The 24,062-nt window shown below is 42.2% G+C and overlaps 1 protein-coding gene across 2 annotated transcripts in view; it reads right to left on the bottom strand.

Annotated features, from left to right (window-relative positions):
• Positions 1-24,062, bottom strand: part of LOC138250476 (purine nucleoside phosphorylase LACC1-like) — a 72,057-nt gene that overhangs the window by 13,966 nt on the left and 34,029 nt on the right. For both annotated transcript variants that reach the window (XM_069205397.1, XM_069205398.1), the window contains 2 exons: positions 17,526-17,707; positions 16,980-17,145 (listed from right to left, as the gene is read on the bottom strand). In XM_069205397.1, coding sequence (XP_069061498.1) covers positions 16,980-17,145; positions 17,526-17,707 — 348 coding nt within the window. The remainder of the gene's footprint in view (positions 1-16,979; positions 17,146-17,525; positions 17,708-24,062) is intronic.

Here is a 24,062-nt window from a genome sequence, read left to right as displayed (position 1 = left end):
TGTATACAAATAAGACAGAAATGCAGGATAGGCGCCATTCATGTGAACCAAAGTTTGCTCTCGCATGCTCCCTTTAAACTACCATAAAAAGGCACCATGGAGGCAGAAAAAACCAGAGGGCAGTCCATTTTGGGTTATAAAAAAGGATCTGTTTTGGCCCATAGAAGTGAACTGAGGAAATTATCTCACTTGTTAACTGTGCTAAGCGTAGCACAGCATAATGTTACAGTGAACAAATGGAAATTAGCGAGTTCAGACACTCACAAAAGAGCGAATAAGAACAAAGACACAAACTGCTGACAAAGTAAAGTTTGATAACTATTTGTAACAGAAGCACATATTAAAAATAAAAATAATTATTTTTCTATACTCTATGAGAACGGATCCACCTACTCCTAGCCAGAAGCAAGTGAGCTGATGGAACATACAAATTCAATACATTAGGAAAGTCAAATCTTCTTATCGGAAGTGAAATGTAGCCAACACTGAAACAAGAAATGACAGAACAAGCAATAAGGCGGCCAATAACTTATTTGAAGACTGCAATGAAAAAAAAATGAAATAGAGGGACAGAACTGGATGAGAAAATATATCAGCTCTAAGAAAAACAGAGGCAACACAATGGTGATTAAAAGAGAAATATATTATCACACTGGAGGAAGAAAATTGTTTTTGAAGATTAATACAACAGTATTGTCACTGTGGAATTTTCCCCTCACTGATCCCTGAAGTTGTGTGTTTGATCAATGCCTCCTCACTACAGATACCCATACCAGACCGGGTAATGAGGCAGTGATTACTTCGCAGCTACGGAAATCTTCAGTCGACCCTTCAGTCCTACCAAGAACATTTTTTGAAAGGACAGAAAAGAGATTATTCCATGAGTCTATTGACAACTACCCTCCTTTGCAACCATCAAAATCAGTGCTAACAAACAACTATGAGGACTAACGAACAGCCACAGACTAGGATCAATCTGGGAGTTTTGATCCTCATAGATCACTTAGCTGCATATTGATCCTCCGAGATCCCTCTTCTGCATAGGACAGTGGATTCTACTAACTTGGCTCATGGAGTCATCAAGGTTGTCAAACAGAGATCTGTGCTGGACTTGCTTCTTGTCGAACAGCCATCATCTAAACTGGATTGCTTCACCCAAATCCAGCTAGAAAGCTGTCCTTTGGGGAGTACACCAGGGATAATCGTTATCACCCTTCTAGTTTAATTTTAAAGGCAGCCTCAAAAAGCTCAGAACATCAACCTCTACCGCCTCCACTTCCAGTTGTATGTAAGGTACACCCTGACATATTTTCTAGATGGAGGGACCTGAGAGCTGGTAATAGAAGAATTTTGCTAAAAGCCAAATGTGAGGACTGAAGGGGAGTTGGTTGTCACTTTCCATTCAATTGCTCCTTTAAGCTTAATTGGTTCAAGAGAAGGACCCATGGCGTCTAGGCTGGATTATGACATCTAGAAAGTTCTCTCTGCATACCAATACTTAGGTGTTGATTCCATTTAATTTAAGATAGGCAGGCATTAACCATTCATGGATGCCACTAACTGATCTTAGGAGTGGCTGCTGTGATGGACTAGCATTGTCAACACAAGATTGAGTGTCATCAGCAGATGCAAAGTTATTTTGACAAGAGGGTTGATATATGTTAAGAGGAGTTGACTAAAGAAGAAGCCCAGGTAGCTCTAACAGAGAACTGCTTCGGAGAGATAGGGGAATGTGAAGGGGAGTGCAGCACTGCTGTTCTCAGCGAGGGATTCCAAGAATGGAATCCCACATGTAGAAGGGGAGGGGGCGAATGTTGAGGGTGACAGTTGGGAGGACCGGGTGAACGGAGAAGCTGTTGTTGGTTTAGGTGTTTTATAATTAAAACCTAAACCCAGAACAAGACCTACGGTTTGCAGTGTGTTCTCTCCACATCGACTACTTCAAAGCAGCTAACTACTGGGAGCACTTCAAAAGAAATGAAAATGTCACTTACCCAGTGTACATCTGTTCGTGGCATCAGTCGCTGTAGATTCGCATGTTTTGCATAGCTCGCCATCTGGTGTTGGGCCGGAGTGTTACAAGTTGTTTTTCTTCGAAGAAGTCTTTCGAGTCACGGGACCGAGTGACTCCTCCTTTTGTCTCCATTGCGCATGGGCGTCGACTCCATCTTCGATTGTTTTTCCCCCGCAGAGGGTGAGGTAGGAGTTGAATTGTAGTAATAGTGTCCATGCAATGGAGTGACTAAGTATGTACTTATTTAAGGTTGAAATTATATATATACAAATAGTTGAAGGTAACTTCCGAACTGCTACAGGCTCCCGGGGAGGCGGGTGGGCACATGCGAATCTACAGCGACTGATGCCACGAACAGATGTACACTGGGTAAGTGACATTTTCAGTTCAATGGCATCTGTCGCTGTAGATACGCATGTTTTGCATAGACTAGTAAGCAGTTATCTCCCCAAAGCGGTGGCTCAGCCTGTAGGAGTGGAAGTAGTCTGAAACAATGTTCTTAATACGGCTTGACCTACTGTGGCTTGTTGTGCGGATAACACGTCTACACAGTAGTGCTTGGTGAATGTGTGAGGCGTAGACCATGTGGCTGCCTTACATATTTCTTGCATTGGGATGTTTCCTAGAAAGGCCATGGTAGCACCTTTCTTTCTGGTTGAGTGTGCCCTTGGTGTAATGGGCAGCTGTCGTTTAGCTTTAAGGTAGCAGATTTGGATGCATTTAACTATCCATCTGGCTATACCTTGTTTTGATATTGGGTTTCCTGCATGAGGTTTTTGAAATGCAATAAATAGTTGTTTAGTCTTTCTGATGTTCTTTGTTCTGTCAATGTAATACATTAATGCTCTTTTGACATCTAATGTATGTAGTGCCCTCTCAGCTACGGTATCTGGCTGTGGAAAGAACACTGGAAGTTCCACTGTTTGATTTAGATGGAAAGGTGAAATAACCTTTGGTAAAAATTTTGGATTAGTCCTTAGGACGACCTTATTCTTGTGTAGCTGTATAAAAGGTTCTTGTATTGTAAATGCCTGAATCTCGCTTACTCTTCTTAGGGAAGTAATGGCGATGAGAAATGCAACCTTCCAGGTTAGGAACTGTATTTCGCAGGAGTGCATGGGTTCAAAAGGTGGACCCATAAGTCTAGTTAGGACAACATTTAGGTTCCATGAAGGAACAGGTGGTGTTCTTGGTGGTATAATTCTCTTAAGGCCCTCCATGAATGCTTTAATGACTGGTATCCTATATAGGGAAGTTGAATAGGTAGTCTGCAGGTATGCAGATATTGCTGCAAGGTGTATTTTAATGGAAGAGAAAGCCAGGTTAGATTTTTGTAAGTGAAGCAAGTAACCCACTACATGTTTTGGAGTCGTGTGTAATGGTTGGATTTGATTAATATGGCAGTAGCAAACAAACCTCTTCCATTTACTTGCATAGCAGTGCCTGGTGGATGGCCTTCTGGCTTGCTTTATGACTTCCATACATTCTTGGGTAAGTTGTAAGTGCCCGAATTCTAGGATTTCAGGAGCCAAATTGCTAGATTCAGCGATGCTGGATCTGGGTGTCTGATCTTTTGGTTGTGTTGTGTCAATAGATCTGGCCTGTTGGGCAATTTGATGTGGGGTACTACTGATAGGTCTAGCAGCGTTGTGTACCAGGGTTGCCTTGCCCAAGTTGGTGCTATTAATATGAGTTTGAGTTTGTTTTGACTGAGTTTGTTTACCAGATAAGGAAGGAGAGGGAGAGGAGGAAAAGCGTAAGCAAATATCCCTGACCAGTTCATCCATAGGGCATTGCCTTGGGACTGCTTGTGTGGGTATCTGGATGCGAAGTTTTGGCATTTTGCGTTCTCCTTCGTCGCAAACAAGTCTATTTGAGGTGTTCCCCAGAGTTTGAAATAGGTGTTCAGAATTTGGGGGTGAATTTCCCATTCGTGGACCTGTTGGTGATCTCGAGAGAGATTGTCTGCGAGTTGATTCTGAATCCCTGGTATAAATTGTGCTATTAGGCGAATTTGGTTGTGAATTGCCCAACGCCAAATTTTTTGTGCTAGCAGGCTTAACTGCGTGGAGTGTGTCCCCCCTTGTTTGTTTAGATAATACATTGTTGTCATGTTGTCTGTTTTGACGAGAATGTATTTGTGAACTATTATTGGTTGGAAAGCTTTTAGTGCTTGAAAAACTGCTAGCAGTTCTAGGTGATTTATATGCAGTTTTGTTTGATGTACGTTCCATTGTCCTTGTATGCTGTGTTGATCGAGGTGTGCTCCCCACCCTGTCATGGAAGCATCTGTTGTTATTACGTATTGTGGCACTGGGTCTTGGAAAGGCCGCCCTTTGTTTAAATTTATGTTGTTCCACCACAGAAGCGAGAGGTAAGTTTGGCGGTCTATTAACACCAGATCTAGAAGATGACCCTGTGCTTGTGACCACTGTGATGCTAGGCACTGTTGTAAGGGCCTCATGTGCAGTCTTGCGTTTGGGACAAAGGCTATGCATGAAGACATCATGCCTAGGAGTTGTAATATCATCTTTGCTTGTATCTTTTGTGTTGGATACATGCGTTGTATGAATTTTGGATTCTTTGGGGACTTGGAGTGGCTACTCCTTTTGTTGAGTCTATTATGGCTCCTAGGTATTGTTGTACCTTGCACGGCAGAATGTTGGATTTCGTGAAGTTGACGGTGAACCCTAGTTTGAAGAGGGTTTGTATGATCTGATTTGTGTGGTTTGAGCACTCTATTAACGAATGGGCCTTGATTAGCCAGTCGTCTAGATATGGGAACACATGTATTTGCTGCCTTCTGATGTGTGCAGCGACTACTGCTAGACATTTGGTAAAGACTCTTGGTGCGGTTGTTAATCCGAAAGGCAATACCTTGAATTGGTAATGTATTCCTTTGAATACAAACCTTAGGTATTTCCTGTGCGATGGGTGTATTGGTATATGGAAATATGAGTCTTTGAGGTCTAAAGTTGTCATGTAGTCGTGTAGTTTTAGCAATGGTAACACTTCTTGTAGTGTGACCATGTGAAAGTGGTCTGATTTGATGAATGTGTTTACTATTCTGAGGTCTAGGATTGGTCTCAGCGTTTTGTCCTTCTTTGGTATCAGAAAGTACAGTGAGTAAACTCCTGTGTTTATTTGTGTGTTTGGCACTAATTCGATTGCATTCTTTTGCAATAGTGCCTGCACTTCTATCTCCAGGAGATTGGAATGATGTTTTGTCAAATTTTGTGCTTTTGGTGGTATGTTTGGAGGGAATTGTAGAAATTCTATGCAATAACCATGTTGGATAATTGCTAGAACCCAAGTGTCTGTAGTGATTTCCTCCCATGCTTTGTAATAATGACCTATTCTTCCCCCCACTGGTGTTGTGTGGAGGGGGTGAGTGACATGTGAGTCATTGTTTAGTAGTAGGGGTTTTGGGGCTTTGAAATCTCCCTCTATTTCTAGGGAATTGCCCTCCTTTATATTGTCCCCGAAAACCTCCTCTATACTGTCCCTGGTAAGTGGACGGTGTTGCTTGTGAGGTGCTGGCTTGTGTGCTTTGACCCCGAAACCCCCCTCGAAAGGGCGTTTTACGGAATGTGCTGTAATTCCCTCTGCTCTGCGGGGAGTAGAGTGCGCCCATGGCTTTGGCAGTGTCTGTATCTTTTTTGAGTTTCTCAATCGCTGTGTCCACTTCTGGACCGAACAGTTCTTTTTCATTAAAAGGCATATTGAGAACTGCTTGTTGAATCTCTGGTTTAAATCCAGACGTTCGGAGCCATGCATGCCTTCTGTTAGTTACAGATGTATTAATTGTCCGTGCAGCTGTATCTGCAGCGTCCATGGAGGAACGTATCTGGTTGTTGGAGATGGTCTGTCCCTCCTCAACCACTTGTTTTGCCCTATTTTGGAAGTCTTTGGGCAGATGTTCAATGAGATGTTGCATCTCGTCCCAGTGGGCTCTGTCATAGCGCGCAAGTAGTGCCTGGGAGTTCGCGATGCGCCACTGGTTTGCAGCTTGTGCTGCGACTCTCTTACCAGCTGCATCGAACTTGCGGCTTTCTTTATCTGGGGGTGGTGCATCTCCAGATGTGTGAGAGTTGGCCCTTTTCCTAGCTGCTCCTACAACAACAGAGTCTGGTGGCAGCTGTGTTGTGATGAAAACCGGGTCCGTAGGAGGCGGCTTATACTTTTTTTCCACCCTTGGTGTGATTGCCCTACTTTTGACCGGGTCCTTAAATATGTCTTTTGCGTGCCGGAGCATACCAGGGAGCATAGGCAGGCTTTGGTAGGAGCTGTGGGTGGAGGAGAGTGTGTTGAACAAGAAATCATCCTCGACCTGTTCTGAGTGGAGGCTTACGTTGTGAAATTGTGCTGCTCTAGCCACCACCTGAGAGTACGCGGTGCTGTCTTCTGGTGGAGATGGTTTTGTAGGGTATGCCTCTGGGCTGTTATCTGACACTGGGGCGTCGTATAGGTCCCATGCGTCCTGATCTTGGTCACCCTGGCTCATGGTGGTGTGAGCTGGGGAGTGTGATGGCGTTTGTGCTGGTGAAACGTTAATCACGGGCGGAGGAGAGGGTGGTGGTGTAACTCTTTTCACCACTTTTGGTTGTGGTGCTTGTTCCGTCTGGAACTCCAACCTTCTCTTTCTCCTAATGGGGGGAAGGGTGCTTATTTTTCCTGTTCCCTGCTGAATGAAGATACGCTTTTGCGTATGGTCCATATCAGTTGCTTGTAGCTCTTCCTCAAACCTATGCTTTTGCATTTGGGAGGTTAGCGAGTGCTCTTCTGTATAAGAGCCTGAAGCTGGGTCTGCGTGTTTTTTCGGCTCCGAGGTGACTTTTTTCCTTTTCGGGGCCGAAACCTCTCGGCGTCGATCTGTTTCGGTGCCGCTGTCTCGGCGTCGAGACGTGTCCACACCGGCATCTCGGTGTCGAGGCTTGTCTCCAGCACTTTCTCGGTCCCGAGAAGGCTGCGTGCCGGTGTCTCGACCGGAGTCGGACGATCTCGGCACTGTTTGGGCCTTTTTCGGTGCCGACGGTCGGTCACCGAATTTATGGGTCGAGCCATGGCCTGGTGGCAGTGGCGTCCCCTGGGCCTTGTAAATGTTTCTTTGTGTGGTTTTCGACGTCTTACTAACGGTTTGTGTATCGTCGAATCCTTCGGAGTCTGAGTCTTGGATCGAGAAGGTACCTTCCTCTTCTTGTTCCTCGAACTCCCGTTGGGCTGTCGGTGCGGACGCCATTTGAAGTCTTCTGGCTCGACGGTCTCGGAGTGTTTTTCGGGACCGGAACGCACGACAGGCCTCGCAGGTGTCTTCGCTGTGCTCAGGTGACAGGCACAGGTTGCAGACCAAGTGTTGGTCTGTGTAGGGGTATTTATTGTGGCATTTGGGGCAGAAACGGAACGGGGTCCGTTCCATCGGCGTTCTTCAGCACGCGGTCGGGCCGACCAGGCCCCCGACGGAGGATCGAAAAACTACCCCGAAGGGCACCGGAGCTCTTCGATCTTCGATGCGGTGTGGAATCTAAGTACGCCGATCCCGAACGCAACAATACCGACGAAAATCTTCCGAAATTAACTATTTTTTCCGTTCCGAAACTCGGAGCGACAGGAACACGTCCGAACCCGATGGCAGAAAAAAAAACAATCGAAGATGGAGTCGACGCCCATGCGCAAAGGAGACAAAAGGAGGAGTCACTCGGTCCCGTGACTCGAAAGACTTCTTCGAAGAAAAACTTGTACCATGGCGAGCTATTGCAGAACATGCGTATCTACAGCGACAGATGCCATCGAACATGTTCTTATTTAGGTTTTGGACCTAGCATCCTTTGTAAAATAATCAGGGTGCCCAGAGAGTCTTGGAGTGGTTTTGTCTCAGAGATACAGAGAACTTCTATCAACTTAAATGCTAAGAGATTGTCCGCAGTCTGAAAAAGCAGATTTAAAAATATATCATGGACTAAAATATACAGGCATGTGGTCTTTAGTTGACTGACAAACCTCTTGAAATATATTAATGATCTGAATTGGGAGCTGAAAACCTTGTGCTAGCTGCAAAGTGGGAGAGGAGGTTTAAGGTTTCACTATGTCCTCAATGGATTTGACTCAGGATCTGTATGAGTATTTCAAAAAGCTCTTCACAACATATGCTTTAGAGGTTATTGCTGGCTAGGGCTTTAATCATGCTGTTAAACCTGTCAGCATTAGGGCTGCCAACCCCCCACTCCCCCCCCCCAATCCTTTGCCTTCTCCCCTCCTGTTCAGCACTGGTTAGCATTGGTCAAGTGGACCGAGTCCTAGGGCCAACAAAAAATAATTCAGTTAAAGGGCTTGTGCTCACTCCCTAAAGCAATGTAATATTGGCTTCATCCTGATTGGCATATTTACTTTACTTCCAACACCCTTGTGACGTGGTATACTCTATAACCAGGACTGGTAAATTAAATGCTTCTACTGGATCTGTACCATTTACTGTGCCACTCACTGAAGTAGCCCCTCAAAACATGTACCAGGCAAGCCACTGCAGCCTGTCAGCAGTTTTTTTAACTGCCAAATGAAACTGGCCAAATATACCTCCTGCCAAGCCTCAAACTACCTTTTTAATACACTTTCCACCCCTAATGTGGAGCCTAAACATCCCATAGGGCAGGGAGAAATTGTGTTTGAAATGTTGGACATATAGCTTTAAGTTTTACATGACCTGGTAGTGAAAAACTCCTAAATATGTTTGCGATGATTTGTTTTTTTACATGTAATAACTTAGGAGTTAATTTGAGCCGCGGATATGTGAGTTTGTTAGTTGGATTGACTGGAGTAATGGACGGGTGGAGGAGGGAAGAATCCAGAAGTGTTAACTGGGAGTTTATAGTAATAGAATTTGGGTTTGGGATGAGTAAACGGGTGGATGGAGGAGGGAAGAGTCTATGGAAAGGGTTAGGGGGATCATAATAGCAGGAGGGGTTTTGGACGAGTTAAAGGTGAGATAAATGAGAGAGAATTTAGTAGGGTTGTTTGAGAGATCATAGGAGTAAACTGAGGTTTGGATGAGTTAGATGTGGAAGAGGAGGGAAGAGCTTAGGCAGGGTTATTTAGGAGATGAAAGTAGTAGAATGGATTTGGGATGAGTCAGAGAGGGAATGGAGGATAGATTGATAGAGACATGACATGGTGATGGGTAGACAAAGTAAAGCTTACAAGAGAGTAAACATATATATATATATATATATATATATATATTATATACACACACATACACACACACACATATATATATATATATATATATATATACACATATATACACACTTGATTATTTTGATTTAATAATTAATATATATATTTTAGATTTATTTATAATTTGAATTTTATAGATTTTATTTTTATTTAATGTTTTCTCTAGTACAGTAGAAATAGATTGGTAAGTACATAGTAAGGGAATATATGTTGAAGGAATAAAATGATGGGTATAATATGAGAAGAAAAGTAGTATTGTATAAACACAGACTTTCAAGATTTGTACTATTTGAAGTTAATTAATAAGTGTACTTTTCTAACATTTATTTATCTTTATTAAATTTTTGAACAGCCAAATACCTATGATAATAAACATTTGATCAGTGTGATATAAAATGAGAGCAGGGATTCATAAGTATCTAATATAACAACTTATCTAGGAGCTATGCAATGACCTATGGACATGTTAAGCATAGAATAACACATTATATATATATATATATATATATATATATACACACATATATATATATATATATATATAATTACACACACACACAGATATGTACATACATACACATTTAAACCGTGAGTAAATATACATAAGTTAAACAGGTTTAAAGAGTATGTGTGTAGTTTATTGTTATGATAATCAGATAACAAATATTTATCAACCCAGGCATATGCAGTCCATAGTTGACTGAATATGGTGGGTACGAATGAAAGAGCTAACTCTTGAGTAGTCTTCTGAAGACAAGATAGTTATCTGTGGATCTTATAGTTGGGGGTAATGAATTCCATAGTTTGGCTGCTTAAGCAGAAAAGGATGTACCACCTATAGTCTTTTTCTTCTATGGTGGTGTTCTAAGGCGGGGTGCCAATCTTGAGCGGAGGTTTCTTTGTTGAATGTATTTAGTTATTTTGTTTCTGGTAAAAAGCGGTTCTGTTCCATGTACAGCTTTGTGGGTGATACAAAGAAGCTTGAAGGTGCATCTTCTGGCAACGGGTAACCAGTGTAGTGCTCTAAAGGCAGGGGAGACGTGGGCTTGCGGCTTTACATGTAACAGTAGCCTGGCTGCAGAGTTCTGAATATGTTGTAGTTATTTCATTATAGATAGAGATGATCCATGGTAGAGGCCATTGGCATAATCCAGTTTGGATAGTACAAGCGAGATAGTAGCCTGCACCTTGTGTGGAAATCCAAGGTGGGGGAAGATGTGTTGTAGAGTCTTCAAGGTGATGAAGCTTGTTGTAGAATCTTCAAGGTGATGAAGCTTGTTCGTGTTCATTTGTCCACTTAGGCATTCATTGTTAACTTGGAGTGCATGGTGATTCCAAGGTTTTTAACTTCCTTGGATAATTGAGGAGGTGGTCCGAGATAGTCAGGCCAGGCACACAGTGGGTCATAATTTTTCCAGTCACCACATATGAGTATTTCTTTTTTGGAGGCATTTAGCTCGAGATGGCTCCAAGTCATCCACTGATCAATGGCTCTGAGGCAACTGAAAATTTGTGAGTTTTCAATGTTTTAGGGGGCATTCTAGTATAAGTAGTATTTGTGTGTCATCTGCATAGCTGTAGCATGTGAGATGAAAATCATTGATCAGTTCTGGTAATATCATCATGTAGATGTTGAAAAGCAAAGGTGAGATGATTGATCCTTGGGAGACCCCTGCTTTTGTGAGGTAGGGTTTGGACGAGAAGGGGGGAGAATAAATTATATTAGTTATTTTTTGAAGGTAGTATGTAATCCAGTTGAGAGCAGTCCCTTCTATGCCGGCTTTGTGTAGTTTTTGAATTAGGGTGTCATGGTCAACCGTATCAAAGGCACCCAAGAGAAGTAGTGCAGCAACTCCATTGCGTGCGACTGTTTTTAAAATCATCCCAGATTGCTATGAGTGCCGATTCAGTGCCTCTGCCTGGGCGGAATCCACTTTGGTAGTCTGAAAGTATAGAATTGTCTTCAATGAATTGTGATATCTGGATGAATGCTGGTCTTTCTATCAGTTTGCCCAGGAAAGTCCCATTTGGGACTGGTCTGTAGTTGGTGGGGGTCTTGCGTGTCCAGGTTTGTTTTCTTTAATAGTGGTCGTATGTATGCCTTTTTCAGGTCTACAGACAAAATTCCTGTAGTTAAAGAGTTGTTGATGATTCTTCTTACAAATGTGGCAGCAGAAGTAGATAAAAAGAAGGTTCTTGAAGATATGTGGTGGGCAAGGGTCAGAAGGGCAACTGGAAGGTCTGCTTGCTTTAACCAAATCCATAAATTCACCTTGTGATATTTGTTTGAAGGACTGTAGAGGCTGGGTTGGTTTATTCTTAGTGTATTTTAGGAAAGGGGTTAGTGCTGATGGTTTTCTTCTGTTTTACATAGGAGTCCAATGTGTCTGCCTTGGTTGTGTAATGATTTGCCAGTTTGTTTGTGAAATCTTGAGTAGTGGCATGACTTCCTTCCATGCATATAGGTTTTCAAAATTAATTGAGAATTTTATAAAATTCTTTAGTTGCAGATTTAGCATTTTGAATTGTGGCTGAGTAGTACCTTTTTTTGGCTTTTTTGATTGACAATTTGTATATTCTGTTAAGTTTGTGTAGCTGCAGTTGTTTTGCGGTTTTAACTTTTTAGGGTCGAGCCTGCGTTGCTTGCGCATGCGTATCGCAGTGAGATGCTTTAGTGTTTAGAAAAGGGCTTGGAGCCCTGTGGACGTCACGTCAGTGTTTTTCATTGGTTCGTGGGCTTGTCTAATAAAATCTGCTTGCTTTCATTAGTCGAAGGCATGCATACGTCATGCCTTTTCCGGTGGCTAGCCCTCCTCGAGCGCATCGACCAAGTACAGAAAACATGCGAGGCTCACTGTTCTCTGTCCGGCTCGTGGACTACTTTATCTCTAATTTACTAGCGCGATTTCGCTTGGAAGAAGTCGAGCGCTTTACATAGTTAATTGCACTTTTTCGGGTTAGGTACATAAATGCACTTTTGCTGATAGGTGAAAAGTCGGGTTAGGAGTTTACAACGCGATCAGCTCTAACATGAGCAAACAAGAGACCTGTTGCATTGCAAATGCTTGTTAAGTTCTGTGTTTCTCCAAGGTGTTGGTTTTCTTTTGTCCTGTTTAGTTTTTCTGAGTGGTATTAGGATATCAAAAGCTTCCTGTAGCCACTCAGTTTTGGAACAGAATTAATTCTATCTGTGTTGGCTGTTAGTTGTGTTTCTAAGTCATCAAAATTGAGTTTGCTCCAAGGTCAATAGGTGCATGTAAGTAAGAAGTTGTGGGGTGTGTTGATTTGTGGTGTTTTATGTCAGAAAGTTATCAAATGGTGGTCTGACGATGTGATTGGCATGATGCTATGAACGGTAACTAGTTCAGGCTTAACAAAAATGACATCTAGATGTGTCCAACAACGTGTGTGGGATTGTATACAATCTGATGTAGGTTCACTGCGACTAGGCCAGTGGTGATAGCTTTTGGATGAGGCATATTGGGTTTGTCAAACCAAATGTTTAGGTCCCCAAGAATGCATAGGTTTGAGTATAATGTAATAAGATTTGAGAAAGCATCTGGGAATGTTGAGTTGTTAGTTGGAGGTCTGTAAAGGAGGAGAAAGTTACAGGAGGAAGTTGGAGTAGGGTGGCATCTGGTGAGGAGGGCTTCACAACCTTGTATGGAAATGTGATCTGTTTAACAGAGATTTTTGCTTGTTTGAATTTAATAGCTAGTCCACCTCCTTTTTTGCCTATACGGGTTTGTGTGATGGTTTGATAGTCCGGAGGAAGGGCTTCATGCAACAATGGGGCCATGTCATCTCCCAACCATGATTCTGTTATGAATAGTAAGTCAGGTTGGGTGTCTGTGAGCAGGTCGTAGATGTGGTGCTTGTTTTCTGAGAGTGACCGTGCATTTATGAGCTGACAGTTTATAAAAAGTGTGTTAGTGACGGTGTTGTTTTGCTTAGGAGAAGGGTGAGCAGTACATTTGAGCTTGTAGAAGGTGTGTTGTTAGTTGTGATTACTGTGTGAGGGTCTTGATTTTCAATAGTGTTCCTCTTCCAGCAGGTTTAGGAGGCATTTTGTTGGGTCTGTCTGTGTGGGTGGTGGACTTGGTGGCTGAGAGAGACATGAAGAGTGTACTGGTTTTTGTAGGGTAGCCTTATTATGTAACAGACATGGGGATGTAAAGTTGTTAAGAGTGGCGTGTTGTTTATTTTGTTTGCCTCTATTTAGTGTGGAAGGAGTATGGGTTAGGGGTGGTGGAGGAGCATGGGTATCATGATGTAAGGCTCTAAATTGTGCAATGGATGAGAGGTGGGTGAATGAATGTTGTTGTGTTGTGGTGCTTGTGGTAGATGTTTGTGAAGAGTGAGACTGTAGGGGTAAAGATTGGACATGATTTTGATTTTTTTGTGTAGTCATGAGGGTGGGAGTGGGTGTGACGATAAGTATAATGAAAGGTTGTGTTGATTGGATGTGCAGATATATGTGTATTGTTTTTGTGGAATAGTGAGAGGGAATATTGATGTAGTGGTTTTCGGTTAGAGATTTGTATGTGAGTTAGTGCTGGTGAGTGAAATTAGAGTATTATAGGGGGTGTTGATGTGTTTTGGAGTTGAATGTGTGAGGTGTGTAAGAGGGGATGGATGTGTGTCAGGGGAGTTTGTGTTAGTTGTAATGACTGGAAGAGGTAATATGTGTGGTGGAGTGGAGTGTGAGGATTGTATGGTTGTGTGTAATTGGTGAAGAGAGGGGAAGGGTGTTTGTAGATGGTGTGTTGGAAGGCTGGGTTTAGGAATTTGTCATGATGAAAAGGTGGTCTGTGTGGAGCAAATAGAGGATAGTGTTGTTGGTTTGTATGAACAGGGGGTGTGTATCTGGAAGGCTGAAAGTAATGCATAATGTGGCGTTGTGTGGGTGATGGCAGGTTGTGTTAGTGGGAGTGGACAGAGTAGTGCTTGCTGTTAGAATGACAGTGTTTTACTGTTGGAGTCTTTCACTTCAAAGCTGGCACCGGGTATAAAACTAGGATTCTCAAACCCACTCCTCAGTTCACATGTGGGCCTGTGGAAGGACTCTTAGGGGACGGTCCTGCTGCATGTGGTCTGCTGTATACTTCAGAGGACTGTCCTGCTGCACCAAGAGGTAAGCCCTTCTGCCTGTTTTGTGCACTCAGAGGACTACCCTGCTATTTGAGACCTGCTTCCCTGCTTGAACCCATAACTTCTAGAGTGACTCCAAGAGCTAGTCATCCTGTCTCCTCATAAGAGCCCCATGGGCAGAAAAGGGTCCAACCATCCTGACAGAGTTGAAGTGTGAGGCAGTGTGCGCCCAACTGTTTCCTGTTTAAAAAAGGCTCCCTTGAGCCAACAAACTGACGAGCTTTGGCGGATGCACCTGTCTGCCAGTGAGTGGTACTGAGACCTTAGAGGACTTTGGCAGCATTTCCAGCAACCCCAGAAAGGAGGGCTAAACCCAGAAACAAGTGTCTAGAGATATACAGCACTAGTTGCACCTACTAAGGTGAAAAACTAGACTACAGGTGAAGTACGCACAAATTTGTACTGCATTTACCATAATGCAATGGGGCAAACGGCATGCTGGAGTGTGAGGCAGTGTGCTCCCAACTGTTTCCTAATTAAATTTTTATTTCACATAAATAATGTTTTGAAATAATTTTACTTCCTTCTGTTCAACAATGAACTTACATAATGATTGCTTAACTATAAAATACTTCCCTCTGCTTTTTGCTGTTTTTCAACACCCACGTGGAATGACCTTGGTAAATATGTCCCCTCCTACCTAATACAATTAACCATTATTTCATTTGTATTTCATGGTGTCTGTAAGACTAATCTACTAGGCACATGATTTTAAAAGAGGAAGAATATTTTTTGCAACACCTAGCTGATTGTTTTGATGAGAATGTTATTGTAATACTCCAGAGTGTGGTTAGTGCTCCATTGACCGAGAACGAGAGATGGACAGTGAGCCGGAGAGAGAAAGAACGAGAGAAACACTGAGATATCTTATAGTACCATAGGTCAGAGGTTCCCAAACTGTGTGTCGCGGCTCCCCAGTGCGCCATTAAAGCTAGCCAGGGGCGCAGTGAAAAGATAGACTTTGTGAAACAATTATGTGCTGATGGAACCAATTAATCTTATTCCCTAATAGGAAATCACATTTTAAAACTGTAAATTGATATAATAATTGGTTTTTTTTTTTGTTCATTCCTTTGTTACTGGAGTTCGTTAAATTGCACAGCAGTCACATAATAAAAATATACAAACAAATACCAAAGCCCTAATTTGGGATTGTCATCGAGGACTATGCTAGTTACATAGACAGCATTTCACAGGCTCGGACGCCACCTACTGGAAAGGGATTGAATATTTTTATGTTAAACTACTTCATTTATTTCTGTATGATATACTTAGCATGGTTATTTATTACCTAATGTCCTTGGTTATTCCAATGCTCAACATGTGGATAACCTGCCGGTTGAGGGGGAAACTGCTTACAAAGATTTGCCCACTGGTTCTGTGTAAAAACCTGTATGTTTTTCATTGAGCAAACCCATTCATGCGTGTGGGTAACAATCCGCTTTTCTCAACTCAGAAAATTCCTCTGTCAAGTTAGCCACTATTCTTAGGCCCAGTTTAGGTCTATTGTTTAAACAAATCCAAATGTACACCCAAGTGCTGAAGAGTATTGTTTCTGACTTGACAAATGAAAGTTTTTCGTTTTTTTATTAAACAATTGTTACGTTTTTATTTTGTTATATTTATGACTATGGTACATTCATCGGCTCCACCCCAATTATGTTTTAGAGAAAAATTGAACTACTCCAGAGGCCGTGCATACATCCCCCCCCCACCAGCAAAAAAAAAAAAAAAAAAAAAAAAAAAGAAAGTAACATAATGGGGAGCCATGGCCAGTGGCCAAAAGGTCAGGGAAGCCGCGGGTCAAAAAAGTTTGGGAACCACTGCCATAGGTGAAACAAAGCGATGGTGTCACTACGATGGTGTCACTAGGTCTAAAACCTCAAGAGGTCGGAGTAAGGGAGATTTAAATTACTGTATATAATACAAAGAGGAACAAATAGAAATGGTGTTGTGTTATAAACCATCATGAGAGAGATAGAAAGGGAGTTAAAACTCACAAGAGGACAATGGTGTCACCTAACCTGCAGCACAGGGCAAAAGAGATTAACAGTCTAACATCATAGAAGAAAAAGGTTGTCCCATAACCTTTGCTTGTAGCACTATATGAGAGGATGTCAGTGGCTCTGGCATTACGAAAGCAAGACCTTACATAATCAGTAGTACTGGAAGGACTTGTGTCACAATGTGTTTGTCACAATATGTTGTAGAAGAAAAAAAATAATAAAAAAAAAATAAAGAAGAGTATGCAACAGTATAAAAGGACTAGCAGTGTCACTACATTAAAAATAAGAAACCGAAAACATCAACCTACAGAAGGTATACAAGAGCTCTGAAAGCACCAATATTTTGTATGTGAAAGCACCAATCTTGCCTGGATAGAATTCTAATAGTTGATGCCACATTTGCAGGCAGCATGAACAGGGTATGCTACAATATCTTGCCTTACCTATGTACGACTTTAGGACACTGGAAAACCAACATATTAAATACATGTATACAGAACTGAAAGCAGAAGAGCTGACCCACACTTGCTTCTTCCTGACCTTCAATTGCTTTATCAAGGGTTTCAAATCAAGTTTACCTGAGTGCGCAACACCATATGCTTTTTTAACTGGATCGGAAAAAAGCAAAGGTATGCAGTCTGCACCTGGAGCTGCTATAGTGACACCTCTCTGATTGGTTACTATCCCATCATAGCTGTCAGGTTCAGTCTTTCCCATGATCCACACATCACTGGCATGACCAGCCTATCGTTATGGGGTGAAATAAGAACAGTTATGACTTTCTAACACAAGCTGCAGTGATGAATATGTGATTATTGTAGAAATGGAATAGTGCACGTTATGATCCCTGAAACCCCTACTGGAACTGTGCATTGGCTACATACTTGCTGACAGAGGGAAAATGTTGCTGCGGAGTATGACAATCAGTGATGTTACACAATAGAATCTAGGTATATTTAATAATAAAGTGTGCCTCCCAGATGATACATATTAGTTTGTACAAGCATACTGTGGGTTCTGAAGGCTAACCTCCTGTCCGCCACATAATTTCTATGTGTAAACAATATCGTACATTGTTACTGACCTTAGGTTATTTAAATCTTTAACACAGCTTTTATTTTTACCTTTACAAGGTGAAACTTTTCTGGATTAAATCCCACAGCCATTGCTAAACGTCGCAGGTTTTCGGAAGTCACTGCTTTCGGATCCCTTCGCTTGCTGCTGCTGTATAAATTTAAGGAAGTCAGATTGGGAAGGTATGATATTCCACCGGATCTAGTGCTGAACCCATGTATAAAGAGTTTATCTGTTGATTAAAACAATAAATAACTCAAGGATGGTGAAAGCTTCAACAAAAGGCATAAATCATAGTGAAAGTGGGATACATTTCATGGTATTCCTTAACTGCATTATTCTCAATTTAAACTTTATCTTAATATATGCATCCCTCTCCTTTTGTGTTAGATCCTTAATGCAGAACGTATGTTTTGGTGTAACAAGAAACAAATGAAGGGATTAACTACAATACCAAAACACAGTTACAAGATCTCACTTCGGGGGCACAAGACCAAACAGAACATTGATTTGTGCAGTGTTCTACAAGTATTTTGATATTTGCGCCTTCCCCCACCAGTTTAGTTGAGAGTCCAAAATCTATTACCATTTTAAGGGCTTGATTTTACATATACCTGCAGAGGCAAACTGATAGGGTGGCAAAAGGAGTCCACAAATGATGTCATTGCAAAGTCCACTTCCAGCCCGGTAGCTATCATATGGTACCAGTGACCTAGGCCACTTGAAGATTTATCTTGTTACCCCCCGAACTGAGACCAGTAACCACTGTCAACGGCCAACAAATCTTCCGTAGCCGTGTTAATGGGACACTAGAAATCGGACTTGGACCACTTTTCCCTTTTTATATCTGAACATTATTTTTTGTGGTTGTGGGATTTAGGTATGATCATTGCAGCTTGAGGTCAAGCTGATCTTCATTCAAAGATTGCTAAAACCTCTTTAAATAACCCTGCTTGACCCAGCTACAGTTGGCAGGTGTGCAACAGCAGTAACTTCAGTATCCAGCTGAAGTGCAATTGCACCAGAGTCCCAGGCACACCAACAGCAGTAAATAAAAGAACCCACAAATGACTAGTCAATAACCACTGACCATCACGTGGCTCCAAAAAAATAGCTTACATTGGTGGGCAAGCTTTGCGATTACTAGATCTAAGACTTCGGGAGACACTAGGTACCAAAGGAAAAGGTCCAGTACTAACAGCCAGGACCAGGTAAACTGTCCGACGGATCGGGGAATGTGGTTAATGCAACTTCAGTATCTGATGACCATGAATGGCAGGAGGCTCAAAACCTTTGGGTGGTCCATCTCCATCCAAGGAATGGACTTCACCGTAGAGCACAAGGCAGGGAAGTGCCCCGAGAATGCAGGCAACCTTTCTCCAAAGATTTCCCTATCTGATGACTGAGAATCTCCAAGCTAGGAAATAACTCTCCTACTCTTGCTCATATCGGCCAAGTTAATGTTAAAGGATAAATGTACCACTAATTGGCTATTAAGTCTCGATCCTTAACCAACACCTTTTTCATTTGATGCTAAACACCATTGTTCCTATTCTCAGCTCCACCATAATGATGAAAACAAGCAACTGTAATTCTGATGCTTAAGAAATCTAATGTGATATTGTAAGTAAATTCTACCCAACCTCAGGCATTAGCAAACACACTTGCCAGAGACAACGCTGCATACATTCTAGTCGAAACTGCATTGCCAGCAGCAGCCTTTACCTTCACCCAAGTATAGCATATGTATTGCAGAGAGGTGGTATATTCTGTCTTTTGCCATAAATGATTTCTGCTTACTCTGTTAAATGCAGATTTAAAACTAAAAAAGCAAGCATATGTGAATGACGCTTTTTCCACAATTCTGTAGCGCTCTATCATGTTACTGATTGTTCCAGTAGAGGGCTGGAACCCAGTTTCACTAAAGGGAGCAAGGTGGAGTGAAGAGGACAAGTCTTCCAGCTCTTTTAATGCAACTTTGGAAACAAATCTGACCTCTACAGCTAGTATCGCTATCAACTTGAAACTGGCGGGCTTGGTTTGAAGCACTTCCTAGAACTGGGTACCATATTAAGCCAAGACATGGTTCTGGCATAATTTGATATTGAAGGCAATGGCTATATAATAAGCATAATGTTCCCACCTAGAATTCAACATCATTTTTTAACACTGCAGCCTGGGAGGCTAGAGAGTCTGGTCCTTCATTAGATGTATTGTCAACTGCCTTAGCCATATCAAACAATACAAGAAAACTCTGTGCATCAGTTCTTACTCGGGGCTCCCAAATAAAGTTGGGTGATGCAACTGACCCACACATCCTCAGGCCCATTATTAACTCTTTTTGCAAGATCACTTTTATCTTTCCTGATTATAAATGATCAAAATGTCTTTTGGTCATTACTAGTGATTTTTTTTTTTTTTTTAAAGTACTTCACAGCTGTTATCCACTTTGGTTTTTTTATGCATTCCACACTACTTTTTAATAAGCATTTCTTAGGTCCCTCAACTGTGTTGCTTATTCTAGATTGCTTGTGGCTCTGTTCAAAAATCTAATCTGTTCGTTTTTTTCCTCTCATCAGCCATCTAAGATTTGGTAAACCAGTTGATTGCTTTAAGTGTACTTGGAATCTGACATTTTCATAAATGGATTGAACCAAGTTGTCAAATAATTTCTCAAAAATTGAAATCACTCCCCTTTATAGAGTTTCTTTGGCTCAACAGATTTAACATGAACATTTGTGACACTTCAAGAGTGGCTTTGCAATATTTGTAGCAAAGAGTGGCATTCGCCTTTCTACTTTATTCTCTTGAACTTTTCTACTTTGAAATGGCCAGCCAGGTAACCAGAAGGGTCTGGGGTATCTTTGAATTGCCAGTACAAAACAAATGAGGATGATAGTCGCTTTCAAACCTGTTTGAGGACTGTTAAGTTCCTAGCAATGTTAAATAATTGGGCTGACGCCAATGATTAATTTAAAATCGTAGTTTCTCTGGTGGAATTGTGGGTCAGTGGATGAGCCATTACAAATATGCCCTAGAGAACTAGCAACCCCATCAGATTAAAGGCAGACAATCAAGATTTGCCTAGTCTGTGCGAGTTATTTGAGTCAAGAGCTTCAATTGGTTATCCTGCCAAATACCCAAGCCTTCCTCTAAAGCTTTATTCATGAGATTTAGGTTGAAATAACCTGTAACCAACGGGTAAGCATCACTGAAATTAAATTTTGATTAATTAATGGCCAGCTGCTAATCCTTAGTCCTGTCTTTCCCTTTTGTGCAAGGATGAGGTACACATCAAGTATTTGCAGAGTTTTTTTAATATCCATAAGTGCCCATTTTGTCATTACTAGAACTGCAGCCAAGGAGCTTATGGTCTGCAGTCTTTCTAGTTCACAATCAATATGGGATTATATATAGATGAGAAGGTCACCTGTGGCACATCTATTGTTTTTATATCCTATGCACCAGTATGATAATTATAAATTCTTTTGGGGGAAATCCCTGTTCACACCAGGATTTTTGTAACAAAATTTAATCAAATATCACATAAAACTTCACTACATTGATATCTTGAGGTGGGACTGCTGCTTGGCTGCTGAAGAGGGCAGTCAGGTTTGTTTGAGCTCTGCAAACCCTAAAATGAGAGTTTGTATTATGTTACTTGCAGGGCTGGTGGTGCCTTGATGAAATATGTTACACGAGCAACACCACACAGGTGTCACACAATTAGAAGGGAGGGTGCTGGACCGGGACGTCTCAGGGTGCAACTCATGATTTGGGACTGCTGCCCCATCTTTAAAAGAAGGGGTTAGTAAATGGTGCAGACAAAGAGATTGATGACTGGCAGGATGGGAAATGGTAAAATAGTGGCATTTACTGTCGGAGGTCTGAATAAGCTCCTCAAGGGACACAACATAATTACCTATTTCAATACACAAGGGGTGGACATTATACTACTCCAGCAGACATATTTAACACTGGATTCATCTGGCACACTGAGACAGCGATTGAAGGGGAAAGTTTACTGCACCACATATTTGGCATCTGCTAGGGCACACTCATCTGGATAAAACCTGGGACCCCTTGGTCAGCTTAGAATACAAATGGTAAACCCAGATGGTCAATACTCGATATTGCTGAGTAAACTGGAGGGATTGGGGATAATGCTGGCCAGCATTTACACATCTAATTTTGGTTACATACATTTTTATGCCACATTTACACTCAACTGGCCCCGTTCAAGTGATCCACCATGGTGATAGGGTGAGATTTTAATGTGGTGGAAGATGTAACCAGAGGCAGATCACAGTTACTGTTGGCTTTGGCACAAACGAAAAAGAGGCTCTCACGGGTTGGCGATACTTACATGTGCAGTGCTGGATGACCCTGGGTTCAGGGCTACAAAATATTTAGAAATAGCCCATTTGTGTGTGGGAAACTAGGGCAAATCTGAAATAGTGACACAGTACAAGGGACCTAAACTTGTATGTGATTCAGGTCTTGACCAGGACAAGGAGCGTCCAGTGAGTCAGAGGTGTTACCTTTTCTTTATTTATTGTGTCTGTGTAGAGCCAACCCTTCTTGGTAACGGTTTCAAAGCAAATGGCAAAAGAGGACATGATGAAAGATTACGACGGTAGACGGTAATCATCAAAATGTCAGACTTCTTATTCATGGAGCAGTCTGATCCGTTAAGAAGCGGTCAGAATAGATACAAATTAAATGGATTTCAGAAATTATGCCTCTTAGAACTCAACAATTACAGAAAGTTTAACTTGGAAGTTGGAATGAGTGCCAAAAGAAGGCACCTTCAACACAGATTCTTCTGTCCCTTAATCCTTTTTATCTTCCTTGGTTGACGAGTCTGTTTTGAGTGGCAGAACTTAGGCATCTGGTCAGCTGATAGGGTGTCATCCATTTGAGGAAGTAGGAGAATGCAATACCAGGGAGAGCTTTGTGCAAAAGGATGAGTTTTTAATTGAATTCTTTATTTGGTTGTAAACCAATGTAGGTAAATTACAGCAGGAACAAATTTGGTATTACCCACGATAAGGCTGGCAAGGTGATTATGCACTGCTTTCAACTTAACAGTATTATCTGGAAGGCCTTTTTTAAATTATATTACTGTAGACAATTCTAGAGTTGACTTAGGGTGAAGCCAGGGAGGCTAAGACGGTGGATGCTCTCCCTAAAAGCTCTGTCTAGATGCCCAATCACTCTTATTCATTCTGTAGTTTAGGGCACTTTTTCAAGCCTAGAATGAGAAACACACAGCAGAGGACTGCTCTACTCAGAAGCAGATACAAAGACTAGAAGCTCATCAGTATGGCTTGCTTTTGCTGGCTGGGATAGGCAAACAGAAGCCAGACAGGAAAACTGAAGCAGAGAGCCCACGGAGAGAGTGGGCCAGCAAGGTAGACACCGAATGCTGGTTCTCACTCCTTGCATCCAGTCGGTGCCAGCACCAAAAACCATAGGTGTAGTGTGGAAGACAAATTAGCCGCATCTCGGATACAAGTCAGACGACCGGTGAAAGTAGAGCCTGAACTGGGAGTTGGCAGAGGAGGGAACAGTACCTTTTGGCATGCCAGGATGAGGTGAGACTGAGTGGGGAGTGATGAGGCAGTGCAAAGCTGGGCATCCCGAAAATACATGCTCCTCTGTACTAATGGCTGGACACAGACCTGGACTCTGAATGGTGACAAGACTCACGGGAGGCTTAGCTTAGAACACTGCAGACTTTTTGATACGGGCCTCAACCTCTTTCCGGCTGCCCTCTCTTTAGCCCGAGGCAGAAGGTGCGGTCTGTGGACGATGAGACCCGTTGATGAAGCCCCTGTGGTCTGGGTAGAGCGTGGACACTTGCCTCATCCACCTGCTGCCCACCCACCACCAATGGGTGAAACCAGAGAAGTATTTAGTTGTGGTTCACCACGTTGAGCCTCACTGAGGTGCTCTAATTGACAATCCAACTGGGCCTACAATCAGTGGTTTTGTGTAGTTGGAACTGGTGGAAAAACCGACCTATTAAAAATTCTCAGATAAAAAAATAAAAATAAAAAATCTCCTTCAATGTTTGGCCCACTTTGAAAGGTCCCTGAAAGTCTTTGACAAACTTGCTCTCTTCAAAGAACCGGAGGCTAAGGTTTGAAGTGGGCTGATGGTGGAGGGTGGACTGCGGGATGCCTTGAGGTACAAGAAGGTCTATTAACACTCAGATTGGCTGCATCATCTGCCTAGCCACTTAGTACATACATGAGAGCCCACTGCCTCTTCGAGGTGTGTTTGGTCACTTGAGGCAGCCAGGTTTACAAAAAAGGGGCTATGTCTACCCAGAACTCTCAAGGGAATGGGACAAACATAAGAAGCTTCCTAGCAATCCTTGTCAAGTACTCAGCTCTTTGGGAATGGAGAATTGAGACTACAAAAATAAACTATCACATCACCCAGGGCAAGCTGGATCGCTTTGAAGAAGGTGGCTCTACTGGTAAAGCAGAAAAGGGGTCTCAGGGGTGTGGAATTCCTGTAACCTGACATCCAGGAGGACATATTGTTTAACAACAGGTTTTCGTGTTTATTTTGTCCCT

Source organism: Pleurodeles waltl, chromosome 8 (assembly GCF_031143425.1).
Source record: "Pleurodeles waltl isolate 20211129_DDA chromosome 8, aPleWal1.hap1.20221129, whole genome shotgun sequence".
Classification (NCBI taxonomy): Eukaryota; Metazoa; Chordata; class Amphibia; order Caudata; family Salamandridae; genus Pleurodeles; species Pleurodeles waltl.
This window is presented reverse-complemented; position numbering and strand designations above follow the sequence as displayed.